General features: G+C 38.7%; 2 protein-coding genes across 4 annotated transcripts in view; one reads left to right on the forward strand and one right to left on the reverse strand.

Moving 5' to 3' along the window:
- SLC35A1 (solute carrier family 35 (CMP-sialic acid transporter), member A1) overlaps positions 1–1,418 on the forward strand; it is a 28,625-nt gene extending 27,207 nt beyond the window's left edge. Inside the window, exon 9 of the mRNA XM_006773487.2 lies at positions 531–1,418. Within this exon, the coding sequence (XP_006773550.2) occupies positions 531–658 (128 nt within the window). The 3' untranslated portion in view covers positions 659–1,418. The remainder of the gene's footprint in view (positions 1–530) is intronic.
- A 222-nt stretch (positions 1,419–1,640) lies between these two features.
- Positions 1,641–13,129, reverse strand: part of RARS2 (arginyl-tRNA synthetase 2, mitochondrial) — a 68,834-nt gene continuing 57,345 nt past the window's right edge. Inside the window, exons 12-21 of one of the 3 annotated variants that reach the window (XM_015570319.1) lie at positions 12,494–12,554; positions 10,982–11,058; positions 10,150–10,274; positions 9,004–9,071; positions 8,816–8,925; positions 6,870–6,965; positions 5,294–5,368; positions 3,114–3,177; positions 2,588–2,659; positions 1,641–1,889 (exon numbers count right to left, since the gene is read on the reverse strand). In XM_015570319.1, the coding sequence (XP_015425805.1) occupies positions 1,848–1,889; positions 2,588–2,659; positions 3,114–3,177; positions 5,294–5,368; positions 6,870–6,965; positions 8,816–8,925; positions 9,004–9,071; positions 10,150–10,274; positions 10,982–11,058; positions 12,494–12,554 (790 nt within the window). In that variant the 3' untranslated portion in view covers positions 1,641–1,847. Of the gene's footprint in view, positions 1,890–2,408; positions 2,660–3,113; positions 3,178–5,293; positions 5,369–6,869; positions 6,966–8,815; positions 8,926–9,003; positions 9,072–10,149; positions 10,275–10,981; positions 11,059–12,493; positions 12,555–13,129 lie in introns of those variants that run through there. The other 2 variants (XM_015570318.1, XM_006773488.1) reach the window with 2 other exon arrangements.

Below are 13,129 nucleotides of genomic sequence, written 5' to 3' on the forward strand. Positions count from 1 at the left end.
AAGTGACTACTGGTCAAGTTTAGACAAGTTGTAATTCAGTGGTGTCCTGATTTTTAGGATTAAGATGATAAAAAAAACAAGGTTAGGAGAAAATGGAATTTTACTTAGTAAATCACCACTTCTCCTATTTAGAAATCTTCAGTAGATTTAATTATTGGTTACTTAACACCTTGGCTCTAAATTTGCACAGGTTTCTAGTATCATGAAAAGCACACTCCACTGCTTTTTATTTCAGTCAGTGTAGAGGGAAGTTAGTATGTTCTTTGTCAATGGTTCAGGATAGGCATACTTGTATTCTGAAAAGTGTATGTATACTGTCACTCCATTGGTCTTTCTAAACCTTATAATCATAGAAACAGATTTACGTATTTTCCATATTTACATTCCATTTTAAAATTGACTCGTCATAAATGCAAATAGAGGAATGGCATGAACCCATACTTGAAAGTCTTTAAAATTCTAAACCAATCATTTGTTGTATTAGTTTTACAGACAAAATACAAATTAAGCTTATTTTGTTTCCTTTTCAGCACTCACCTTTGCTCTGGGTACTCTTCTCGTATGTATTTCTATTTATTTCTATGGATTACCCAGACAAGATACTACATCCATCCAACAAGGAGAAACAGCCTCAAAAGGAAGAGCCAGTGGTGTGTAATTTCAGCCTCAAAGGAGATTCCTACTAAGATTGAAACCATTTGCATTAAACTAGAGCCTTAAGTCAACCCCAGAAGGTAGCTTAAAGAATAACAAACTATGTGGTATAAGATTAAGAAGAAAGCTATCTTTAGTGAATTGCTACCAAGATTTAATGTGACCTGTTTGGGGTCAACCCATTTTGTTTTAGAATGAATTTTTTTATTGTATATATAATGTATATAAAAGTATGGAGATAGTACGGTTAAAAAATCATGTGAGGCTATAATATTCAAATAAGGTTTGGGACAATGTTAAAGGTTAAAGTGCCAAAGCCATTTCTGTACTAACTGTTGTCTTGTTCAGGTACCAGAGGAGAAGGATGGCCCCTCCTTGTTCCCCAATTCATGTACAGTATTTTGTTCCAGCAGCAGTAATGACCTAACTCTTTTCTTACAAGGGAGACAAAAACAAGACAGGCTAGTCAGAAACAAACTGAATGTGGAACTTCTCAAACTGAATATTTCATAACTCAAGACAATGATTTCTGGGTGGTGACTGAATACTCCTGTAACTGCTGTATTTGTGCCATTTATTGTATGGATTCACATTTCTTTGCTGTTAGATGATATACTTTTCTCCAAAAAATATTTCTACTGTCTTTTGTACTTTTTTTTATAAAATATGTTTAGCTGTGGGGCTCTCAATAATTTATGAAATTGTTTTTTAAAAATTTTTTATATGAATAGGGAAATTCAGCAATAAACTTTATATGAAATCTGTTTGATCACTTTCTGTATTATAGCTATACCATTAAGGTAATGCAAAAACATAAACCCCAAACATTACATTTAAAATTTTCTCTATGTTGAAATTGTATTAGTGTGTTTTGGTTGCGAATAGTAGCTATAAACCAACTATGACTAAAGATGGTATACCATACTTGCTGATATAAAACTATATTCATTCAACTAAGAAGTTTGGTTCATGCTAATTTTCCCCTCTGATTCGTAAAATTAGATAGTCACTGATACTGATACTAGAGAAGACTTCTCGTAGCAACATTTAAAATAAATTACAGCAGTCCCAAATGGAAATGCTGGCAGCCATACTGATCAAACAGATCACATGTTAACCTAAACAATCACACAAAACATTTTACCAATATGCAGATAGGTGAAGTAAACGGTTTCTGTACAAGTAATTTCTTGTTATTCAATGTATCCAGTCCCCGAGTTCATGCAGTAAGTTACCTGTATACGTATCAACAAAAAGATAAACACGAGATCTGTTCTCTGGGTGTTATCAGCTATATTGGCAAAAGGGTGTAATACTAGTCTCTCTAAATTTTTTCAGACTAGTCATAATTATAACAAATTTGATGTAAACATTAGGTCATCTTGGTTGGTTATAAGAATAGTTTCTGGCCCTAGCCGGTTTTTCTCAGTGGATAGAGCGCCGACCTGCAGACTGAAGGGTCCCAGGTTCGATTCTAGTCAAGGGCATGTACCTTGGTTGTGGGCACATCCTCAGTTAGGAGATATGCAGGAGGCAGCTGATGGATATTTCTCTCCCATCAATGTTTCTGACTCTATCCCTCTCCCTTCCTCTCTGTAAAAAGTGTGTGTGTGTGTGTGTGTATAGTTTCTGGAGGAATGACATTGTGAGAAACCTCAAAATAGAATTTAAACTCTAACCCTTTATTCCTGTTAGACCACAATGCATTGAAAAGATTTAAATGAATTTTATAAAAGTCTATTTAATACTTAATGACCATAAGATTTCTTTTTAAGGATTAAGATTTAATCAGTTGATAAATCACTTATAGACTTAATATATAGATTCTGACACAGAATAATAAAATTCCAAACAGCAAGGCATATAAGAATAGATAACTAGGATTAATTAGTATTTAAAAAACCATTTTCATTGGAAATTACATCCTACATACAGGTGTTATTCCAAGAAGTTTCATTCCATTGGCTAGGACAGAACGGACAGCTCTGAAAAGATGAAGTCTGGCCTGCAAAATAAATCAAAGAATGATTAAATGTTCAATAATAGGTTAACTATAAAATGAATAAGAATGTTTTTAAGAATAAATTTAACTTTCTTCTAAGTACAAACAATATCTGAAAAGTTCCCTGGGGTTTGCTGTAGGCAAGGGAATACAAATTCCTAGAATCCCTAACAGTAACACTGGTACCCAAAGGTTGGGGAGTGAGTGACAGTATCATCATACAGTACAGATTCAAAAAGGGAACCCATCTCTAACACTTTATGTAGGAAAATCTACTTCATAGTTTAGTATGTTGGAAAGTAGATAAATGTTGATTGTTACAACCCAATTCTAATTATTAAGTACACTGCTGTAGTTGAACAATTGGATACTATTTTAGAAACATTTGCAAGACTGACTCAGTAATATTAGTCTGGGGAAGCTAGAGATTATACACAAAACACTCAGTGTAACATACCCCAGCCACTTCAGGAGGACTCTGTTTTATGGGCAGTGTTCTGTGTGCTACAGCTGCAAGGTGACTGAAAAGAGAAATCCTGATCAGGACCAGTAGTAACTTCCTGTTGTGACATATAAGCCTGATATCTAATCTTACTTCCTCAATTTAAAGATTAAAAAAAAAAATCAAAGCCTATATACAACCATTAAAATGTATCAAAAGTTGAAGGTCCTGGCTGGGTAGTTTAGTTGGTTAGAGCATCATCCCGAGATGCCAAGGTTTTGGGAAACAAGCAACCAATGAATGCATAAATACACTGAGTGGCCAGATTATTATGACCACCCCATCAGTACTTCGTTGGGCCACCTTTTGCCTTCAATACTGCGGCGATTCTTCTTGGCATTGACTCCACGAGATGTTGAAAGGTGACGCGAGGAGTCTGACACCATGCCTGATGGATAGCACCGTCCAGTTCTGTGAGATCTGATGGTGGTGGAACCAGCTGCCTGATGGCTCTTTTAATTTCGTCCCACAAATGCTTGACTGGATGAGATTTGGTGATTGTGGGGGCCACCTAAGCAAGGTAAAACCTCCCTCATGTTCTTGAAACCACTCCTGCACAATACGAGCACCGTGGCATGGAGCATTGTCTTGTTGGAAGAAGCCATCTCCATTGGGATACGCCATCAACATGATAGGATGAACTTGATCAGCAACGATACTTAGGTATGTTGTGCTATTCAGATGTTGTTCCACACGAATTAAAGGGCTTAAATCATGCCAGGAAAACATGCCCCAAACCATAACACTGCCCCCACCAGCTTGAAGGGTTGTACTCATGCATGTGGGGTGCAACTGCATGATTCATCGGACCACATGACTTTTTTCCAATGCTCAACTGTCCAATCCTTGTGTTCCTGTGCGAATTGGAGATGTATTATCTTGGTAACTGCAGACACCAAAGGTGTTCGAACAGGCCTTCGGCTTCCATATCCCATACGATGCAGTGTACACCTAATTTGCCTACAAACATCAGGTGGTCATAATAGCCTGGCCACTCAGTGTAAGTGTAACAACAAATCCATCTCTCCTCTCTCCCTCCCTCCCTCTCTGAAAAAAGATGATGGTTTCATTATTAGTTTTATAAGTATAGGAGACCCCTTTCTAATGAGCTTTTCCTCATTAGGCTTCCTTTATGGTCTGGCCTTTCCCCCTCTGTATGGTGAAGAGGTCAGGTAGAGACTAGTTATGAGTGCACTCTGCACACAAACTGGCCAATCATCTTTAAAACATTTTTTCTATTTAGGTAAGGCAACAATTACAGCAGTGTACCAGAGAAATGATGCTTATGACATTTGTTTCAATGATTAAGTGGCATTTAATAAGACTTTCTGGCTTCTTCATTTCTATATGCCTAAGTGGATTTTAAAGGAAAAAATTATTTAAATCTAGAGAAGACAAAATAAAAAGCATAATTAAGAGAACAGTCCCAATAAATCTTTGGTTTCAATAAGTCTTGAGTAAACGCAAATATTTCTTAAATAGCTTTATGGGGAGACAGTTATCAGAAGACAGAATCAAATAGTCAAGTTTCTAAAATGGCTACCATGAAATGCCTATCATAGTGTCACTGACTTCTTCTCAATTCATTCTTGCCCTCTAGCTGATATTTCTACGCCTCTGCTTAAAGCCTTTTTTGTGGACCCTGCTGCCCTGAAAATAAGATGAAATGCCTTAGTACCTGGCAGAAATGCTTCATCTGACCCCGCCCAGGACTATGCTGATCATTCCTTTAATGATCATGTTCTTGCTTAATTCTGGGCTTTCTCCTCCTCCTCTGCCACCTTGCTTCTCCTAGTTAATATCCACTCCTTTCCTCTGAAAAGCCCTCTCTGATCCCTCAAGGCTGGGCTGAGTGCCCTGACATTTTCTCTCACATCCACTCTAGCCTAACACATACGCACTGTTCTGTAACCTCCTATGAGGCTGCTGTTTCCTGTTCAATTGACTGAGTGAATAGATGAACACTGATTGCTAATTTGCAAAGATGCAGCAAGAATTCCTGTAACTTAAAGCGCATAATATTTTTAGGCCAAAGGATTTATTTATAGGAACACTTCAGATGAAGGAAAGGTCCTTTGTCATATCAGGCCTCAGCTGTCTGATTACACCTGAAAATAGCAAGATTATGAAAGTACCTTAGAGTTAGAAGGTAGCTGACAATGTGCCTGGGTTGAAGGTCCTGAGATGATCTATAAAGCACTTCGTCAAACCTAAAAGAAAGATGTCAGGAGCAACTGTCAGGGGAAGACTGTGCACATGTTACACTACGCTAAGCTGTTAAGACAGTTATCTCAGATGTAAGGTTGACTTGACATCACTAAGGGTAGGAGGTATATGAAAAAAGACCTGTGTACAGTTGAAGGTAAGGGCACATTTTTCTCTCACAAATTTCTAGATGGCAGGCACTTTCTAAATCACCTTTTTCTTAGGCCTACTTCAGCATAAGGACTCAAACCATGGCTGTTAAGCTGAATGTAAAAGCTGCTTCGTGATGTTTATGGACAAGCAAAGAGTGTCTAGCCTCAATGCCAAGAAATCCAAGTTGGCTTATTTTTCCTCATAAACTAGGTCCTTCTGATCCCAGGAAAGAATCACTGACAGCTGTGTGGCAATCACACAAAACTGCCTTGTGAACCGTCCGCATCCCTGCTGGAGCCTGAGCTCTCACAAGGCTGGCTTCCCCAGTGATGGAGAGCGCTCAAAGGTGCAGTCTCCTGCCCAGATGAGGGCATCAGACAGATGCATATTTGAAACTGTGACTTGAAACCAAGAGGCAAATGAAAGACTCAGGGAAGCTGTGTAAAGGCAAGGATTTTCCTTTACTTATCAGAGAGGGTGAGAAGATGATCTTTTAAAAAATTACACAGTTATGCTTTTACCAGGGTTCACATTCTCAGATGACCTAAAGGGTGGTAGGCGCTTAGGCTAATTCAGGGTGGTAATATTTTTAAAACCTAATGACTATTCATTCATATGCCCTCTGTATACCCTTAAAGGGCAATCACTTTTTAGTCTACCTTGAGGAAAATGTTGTCTAGAGGCAGGAGCTAGCTACTAGCCTGTTCCCTCCAGTGGTTAGCAAACCATCAACAATCATTTTGTAACCAGACCCCACAGGTCAGGCCCTCTGCTTATCTCTGCAAGTTAGGTCCTCTGTTTTCCCCTAACAAAACTATATTAACCCACCCATTACCTTGTAGCAATAGGCTGCTTAATGTTTAAACTGTGGGGCTTAGCAAGACTGACCAGTACCTGGATTAATAATTTATGACCTACTGGTCAAAACATTTCAGGAAAACCATAGATAACATCTTAATTCAATGTTTTTGCTTCTTCAGAGAAAGGAATGGTCACAGGGCAATAATTTACAAGCTGACTTTGCAGAAAATGATGGAGACTCAATACCACCCATGACCCATGTGCCCTCTAACAGCATCTTAGAATCTACTCCTTGAGACTTTATCAAGAGACCAAAGACCATGGGTATTTACCCTAACACCCCTCTCCCAACTTAAACATCCTTAAGCTTGTCCAGCGGTAAGATGGCTTTGAGGTACTATTAGGGCTCATACATCTTGGTTGGCTCCTCAATCAATAAATTCCAAATGCTGAGGTTTTGAGTTTTGGCCTTTCGAAGCATCGGGCATAGGAACTGGGTTCAGAACAATTTCACTAAGCAGAAGCTGACTAAATAATACTCGAAAACCATACCTGAGAAGATGCTGGAGAATTGAAACAGACTGCGGCTCTTGTAAACAAGCAGTGTTGTAGTCATCCAGATAACCACATCCAAAAGTCTCTTCCAAACTGTAATCAAAAGTTTGAAACAACAAAGGATTAAACAAGTCATCGAAGGACACATAATTGTAAGTGATGAACACCATGTCATAATACAGTCTTGCTCTCCTTAATATATAGTCATGCCGCATAATGCTGGTCAACCATGGACGGAGTATAGGATGGTGCTCCCATAAGATTATAATGGAGCTGAAAAATTCCTATCACTTTGTGATATTGTAGCTGTCATAACACTGTAGTACAATGCACTATACAAATACTTACCGTTGCGTGACAATTGCCTACCGTGTTCAGTACAGTAACATGCTGTACAGATTTGTAGCCTATGAGCTGTAGGAAAACAGTATCTATTACCCCAAAATATGTCTATTTGGCATAAGGATTATTTAGGCTGGCTAATTTTAAGAGATAGTAGATACAATAGGGGAGAAGCTCTGAAAATCAAGTAGAAGTTACACTTTGTAAAAGACATTTATATTTGTAAGAGAATCTCCATTTGTAAGGGTGTCTCCCTGTGGTACCCTGAAGATGAAGATGACCTTATTTCTAGAAACTCTTATCAATGCAGAAGACCAGGAATTAAATCTGCGTAACAATCTCACCCTTGTTTTTTACTGTGCTCTTCCTGGTAACCTTCCATAACTGACCACCCTCACCCCCAACTTCTCCTTTTGTCTTCAACTGAAGATGGTATTTTAAGGTGGTGGCTCCAGGCATTTTGGCGAGTAACTCAGTTTTCCTGGGTCTCTTCCATGTACACTGGAAGTATACACATTATTAAACTTTAGTTTTTCTCCTGCTAATCTCTTTTTTTAAATATATATTTTATTGATTTTTTTACAGAGAGGAAGGGAGAGGGATAGAGTTAGAAACATCAATGAGAGAGAAACATTGATCAGCTGCCTCCTGCACACCCCCCACTGGGGATGTGCCTGCAACCAAGGTACATGTCCTTGACTAGAATCGAACCTGGGACTCTTTAGTCCGCAGGCCGACGCTCTATCCACTGAGCCAAACCAGTTAGGGCTAATCTGTCTTTTATTATAGGAATATTTCAGTCAGGAACCCAGAAGGAAGGGTACAGGGAAATCATTTTTGCTCCCCTACAGAGCAATAGGCTAAAGAGCACACAGCCTAGGTGTGTGTAGCAGGCTATACCATCTAGATTTATGAAAATGCACTCTATGATGTGTGCACAATCATGAAATCACCCAAGAACGCATTTCTCAGTCATGCTCCACTTAGTGACAGGGCCTGTCTTTAAAGGTAAGTTCAACCTGATGCTTCAATTTTTCTTTAAAAAATATTTTTTAATTTTTTTTTAGAGAGTAAGAAGAGGAGAGGGATAAACAAGAAAGAGAGAGAAAGAAAGAGAGAGAGAGAGAGAGAGAAAGAGAGAGAGAGAGAGACATTGATCAGTTGCCTCCCGCATGCACACCAACCATGCATCAAACTCACAACCTGCGCTATGTGCCCTGATGGAATTGTACTTGCCACTTTTTGGTGTATGAGACGAGGCTCCAACAGAGCCACACCAGCCAGGGCTTGATGCCTCAATTTTTCCTAAATCTGTATCGTTATCTGAAAACGGAGTATATTCTTTTGGTAGGATTATTGTGAATACTAAAGTAATAAGCATAAAAGCATTTCCTACATAGGTGCTCAATAAATATTTTAGAAAGCCCACAAAAAACAACAACAACGTAACAGGTAGGCAGTCCACTGTACTTTAATTAGTTTTGAATATGAAATATCAGAGTAGCCTGGAAAATAGGGCCTTTGGTCTTAGGACTGCAGCAGTCAAACCCCACCCTGGGAAGGGCAGAGTGGCCCACTGTTTCCCTGCAGCCTCTTCTCACCTGTGGAGGCGGGCGTGCGTGTACTGCAGGAAGACACCTGTGTCCCCACGACTCTGGAAGACACGGTCCCAGCTGAACTGATAGTCAGATAAGAGGGAACCTCTGAAGTCCTAAAATGACAGAGGAATCTCAGTGCTGGATCCGTTCTACCACCACACAGAAGGGCCTCAGGAAGCAGTCTAACAGACCTGAATAACGAGCGCTGCCAGCCCGACCCTCTCTGCAGTCTCCTGCGGGTTCTCCAGTTCCTTGGTGGCTGAAACAGAAACAGGTGGTATTGTCAACCTGCACGAACCTACACAGAGTCAGGGACTGAAGTGGAGACAAAATCTGACAAAAACGGATGCTGGCAGTATCAAGGACAAACAGGTTTATAGTGGGCAATTTACTTTTCTAATTTGGGTTAATTTACCTTTGATAATGATAATTCCCCTGCCTTCATTAAAAGGGAAAATACTCAAATTTATTTTTTTAATAAATAGCCCTCATAAGAAAATGTCCTTCTAAGGCAATAGATATAGCTGGCACTTATTTTTTCAAGGGTGAAGGTTAAACAAAGCCACGAGAAGAGGCCATGGCAATATCAACTCAGATTACTGAACTGAACAATACTTGAGCAGCCAAGTCTGAAAATTCCGGCACCTTTAATTAGTGAAAGCTATTTTTTAACAAGGTTAGTGGAAGTTCAATGGAGGAACAGTCATAATAAATCACACTGCACAAAAGTCCAGCAAAATATGCAAGTGGCATGTAGGGTAAATCCTTCTTTTTTACAGCTGCACAGCATTCCATGGTTTAAATGTACCACAGCTTTTTTATCCACTCATCTACTGATGGGCACTTGGGCTGTTTCCAGATCTTAGCTATTATAAATTGCGGTGCTATAAACATGGGATGCATATGTTCTTTCTGATTGGTGTTTTGCGTTTCTTAGGATATGTTCCTAGAAGTGAGATCACTGGGTCAAATGGCAGTTTCATATTTAATTTTTTAAGGGAACCCCATACTGTTTTTCATTTTGGCTGCACCAGTCTGCATTCCCACAAGCAGTATACTAGGGTTCCCTTTGTTCAACCTTCACCCTTGCCAGCACTTGTCATTTGTTGATGGTAGCTAGGGGTAGGTGGGTGGGTGGGATGAGATTAATCAAAGAACTTATATGCATATATACATAAACCATGGACACAGGTAATAGGGTGGTGAAGGCCTGGGGTGGGGGATGGGAGCAGGCTAGAAGAGGTCAATGGGAAAAGGAGACGTATGTAATACTTTAAAAAAACAAAGATTATTTTAAAAAGGAAGGTAAGTTATTATAACAAAAAAAGTGAATTCACTCTTAATAGAAGCCATGTTCTGTAGCATCCTTAATCGAATCTCATTTAAGACATCTTCCAGAAAAGTGACATCTCCTCTTCGAGTCCTCATTCCCTGCACCACTCCGAAGGGCACATGTTGGCACCTGAAATGGAGGGGCATTTAGTTAACTGGACACTGAGAAAGAGCTGGTTACCAAAGGATAGAATAATACCCTTTAGAGAGTAGTCTGAACTTAACTCTCATAATGGGGTTTTACAAAATTAACAGATTGAAACATGACGTGATTTATTATATGCCACAAATGTTAAACACACAGCATTATTTTAGAGAGATAATCACTAGCATAATTGCCTTTATGAAAAACAGGAAAGGGGGGTAAAGAATTCTGAAAATCAGCCCTAGCTGGTTTTGCTCAGTGGCTAGAGCATTGGCCTGCAGGCTGAAGGGTCCCGGGTTTGATGCCAGCCAAGGGCACATGCCCAGACTGTGGGCTCGATCCCCAGTAGGGGGCGTGCAAAAGGCAGCCAATCAATGGTTCATTTTTATCATTGATGTTTTTCTCTCTCTACTTCCTCTCCGAAATCAATAAACATATATTAAAAAAAGAATTTTGAAAATCAAGCCACTGAGAGCAGACATCTAATAAAAGCATTTATTAAATGTTTATATAAGCTACGTATTAATACAGCCAGACATAGATTAACACACATAAAAAATCTGCTTTCCCACACGAACACCTTGAAACTTAGAGGTTTCAATGAAAATTTTTAAAAAATCGGCACATTTTTGGATTTGGCTGACCTAACAATGATTCTGGAAGCAGGTAATTAAGAACCGTGTACACATTACCTTTTTGCCCAGTCATATCCCATGATCTGCAGCATCTGGAACACTTGCTGAAAATGCTTTATTTGCCCTTTATCTGTCTTTGGAGAAAAAGGTATTTAAAATAAAAGAACAATGATAATCTACAGAAATATATTGGACATGAATTAAATGAAAATATTTGAGTTCTGACAGACTACAGTCATTGTTAATTGATATGTTTTATTTATTTTTTTAAAAATATATTTTATTGATTTTTTACAGAGAGGAAGGGAGAGGGATAGAGAGTTAGAAACATTGATCAGCTGCTTCCTGCACACCACACCCCCTACTGGGGATGTGCCCGCAACCAAGGTACATGCCCTTGACTGGAATCAAACCTGGGACCCTTCAGTCCACAGACCCAATGCTCTATCCTCTGAGCCAAACCAGTTAGGGCTAATTGATATGTTTTAAATAAACACATAAAGAGGATGCCACCAGAAGACTGTCTTAGTGAGTGCACTAGATGAGAAGGAAGAAAGAGCTGCTATACTGTAAGGAGGAAATTCAAACTTTAATATTCTGAATCTTCTATTTAAATTCCTTCTCTCCCAGCTGTTATGATCTTTATCTCAAAGAAGAACAAAGCTAAGCTCTAAAAAGATATTTAATGGCAACGTTTCTTCTTAGGGGAAAGGAGGTTGCACGTGGAAGTGAAAGGGAAGAAGAGACTAAAATACTCAGCAACAAATGGAACAGATACAAACAAGAGATTAGGTGGTTCTCAAGGGCATTCATGATGCTGAGTAAAAAAAGCCAATCTCAAAAGGTCATTGCATTATAAATGCATTGTGAATGCATTTATATAACATTTGTACAATGACAAAACTGCAGTGATGAAGAACAGAGAAGTGGTTGCCAAGGGCTAGGGTTGGGGAGAAGGTGTGGTTGTCATGAAGGACTTTGTTTTGTGATGGAACAGTTTTGTATCCTGAATGTGGTGATGGTTATGTGCATCTACATATGTGATAAAATTTCACAAAAACACACCACACAAAAACATTCAGGCCCTTATACCAGTGATGTAAAAATTGGCAAGATTTAATTAAGGTCTCTTCCAATGTTGCTTTCTTGGTATGGACATAATATTATGGTTATGTAAGATACTATCTTTGAGGAAGGCTAGGTAGAAGGCATATGAAAACTCTATCCTATTTTAAAACTTCTTGTGAGTATTAATATATTTAAAATAGAAAGTTATTTTTTTAGAGTGTATGACAGTGACCTGTACATATTTATTTTATATAACCATTTTCCTGATTTAGATAATTTTGTTTTTACTATGAAACAATGTGAACTTTCAAATTTTTATGTTTTTTAAAACATCGTGGTTACCACCTTAATCACACTTAGTACTGAATTCTTTCTATAGTTTGACAAAATTATTTTTCCATAGTTTTTCAACATGGCATAAATTTTCAACCCAATTTCTATCTTTGCAGTTTTCGTGAGGTAGGGATCATAACCTTTTGTTCTTTACTGTTGATTACTTACCACATAAATCATTGTATCAAAATTATATTTGTCCATTCGATCTATAGCAGCTGCAAGATCTCTGAAAAAATGGCCATAAATTAAGAGTTACTAAGCACATCTGGGTAATAATTTGTTTTACCTATTTAATAGTAATGAAGCTTTTCTAGTTAAGAACTCCTGTTATCCCACAGGCTGGGGTATATTATCCATGCTTGTATAATCCCAATATCATATTTTGAGATACCAAATAATAAAAATAGTTTTGGGAAAAGGAATAATAAGTGTGCTATGAAAAGATAAAAAAATAAATGAGTAAGTCTCTGGGACAAGTAATAATAACTAAAATAGCTCTAGGGAGATTAGATTAAAAATGGCGGCAGAGTAGGAGGATGCTGCATGATCATGCTCCCAGGAACAAGCTGGAATTACAACTGAAATACGAGAAGGCTTCCTGAATAATCAATGGAAAGCTCACAGGAGAGAACCCTGATACCCAAGGACTGAAGGTGGAAGGTGGAGCCGGCATAGACACTGATAGGAAGGGCAGAGATGTGACCCACAGAGGGGAATTGAAGTCCCAGAGAGATATCTCAGCCAGTGGGGTGCGGGGGAGAGAAGGTGCCACTGAGAATTCTGGGATCTAATGCCAGAGCT

This window comes from Myotis davidii, unplaced genomic scaffold (assembly GCF_000327345.1).
Source record: "Myotis davidii unplaced genomic scaffold, ASM32734v1 scaffold185, whole genome shotgun sequence".
Lineage (NCBI taxonomy): Eukaryota > Metazoa > Chordata > Mammalia > Chiroptera > Vespertilionidae > Myotis > Myotis davidii.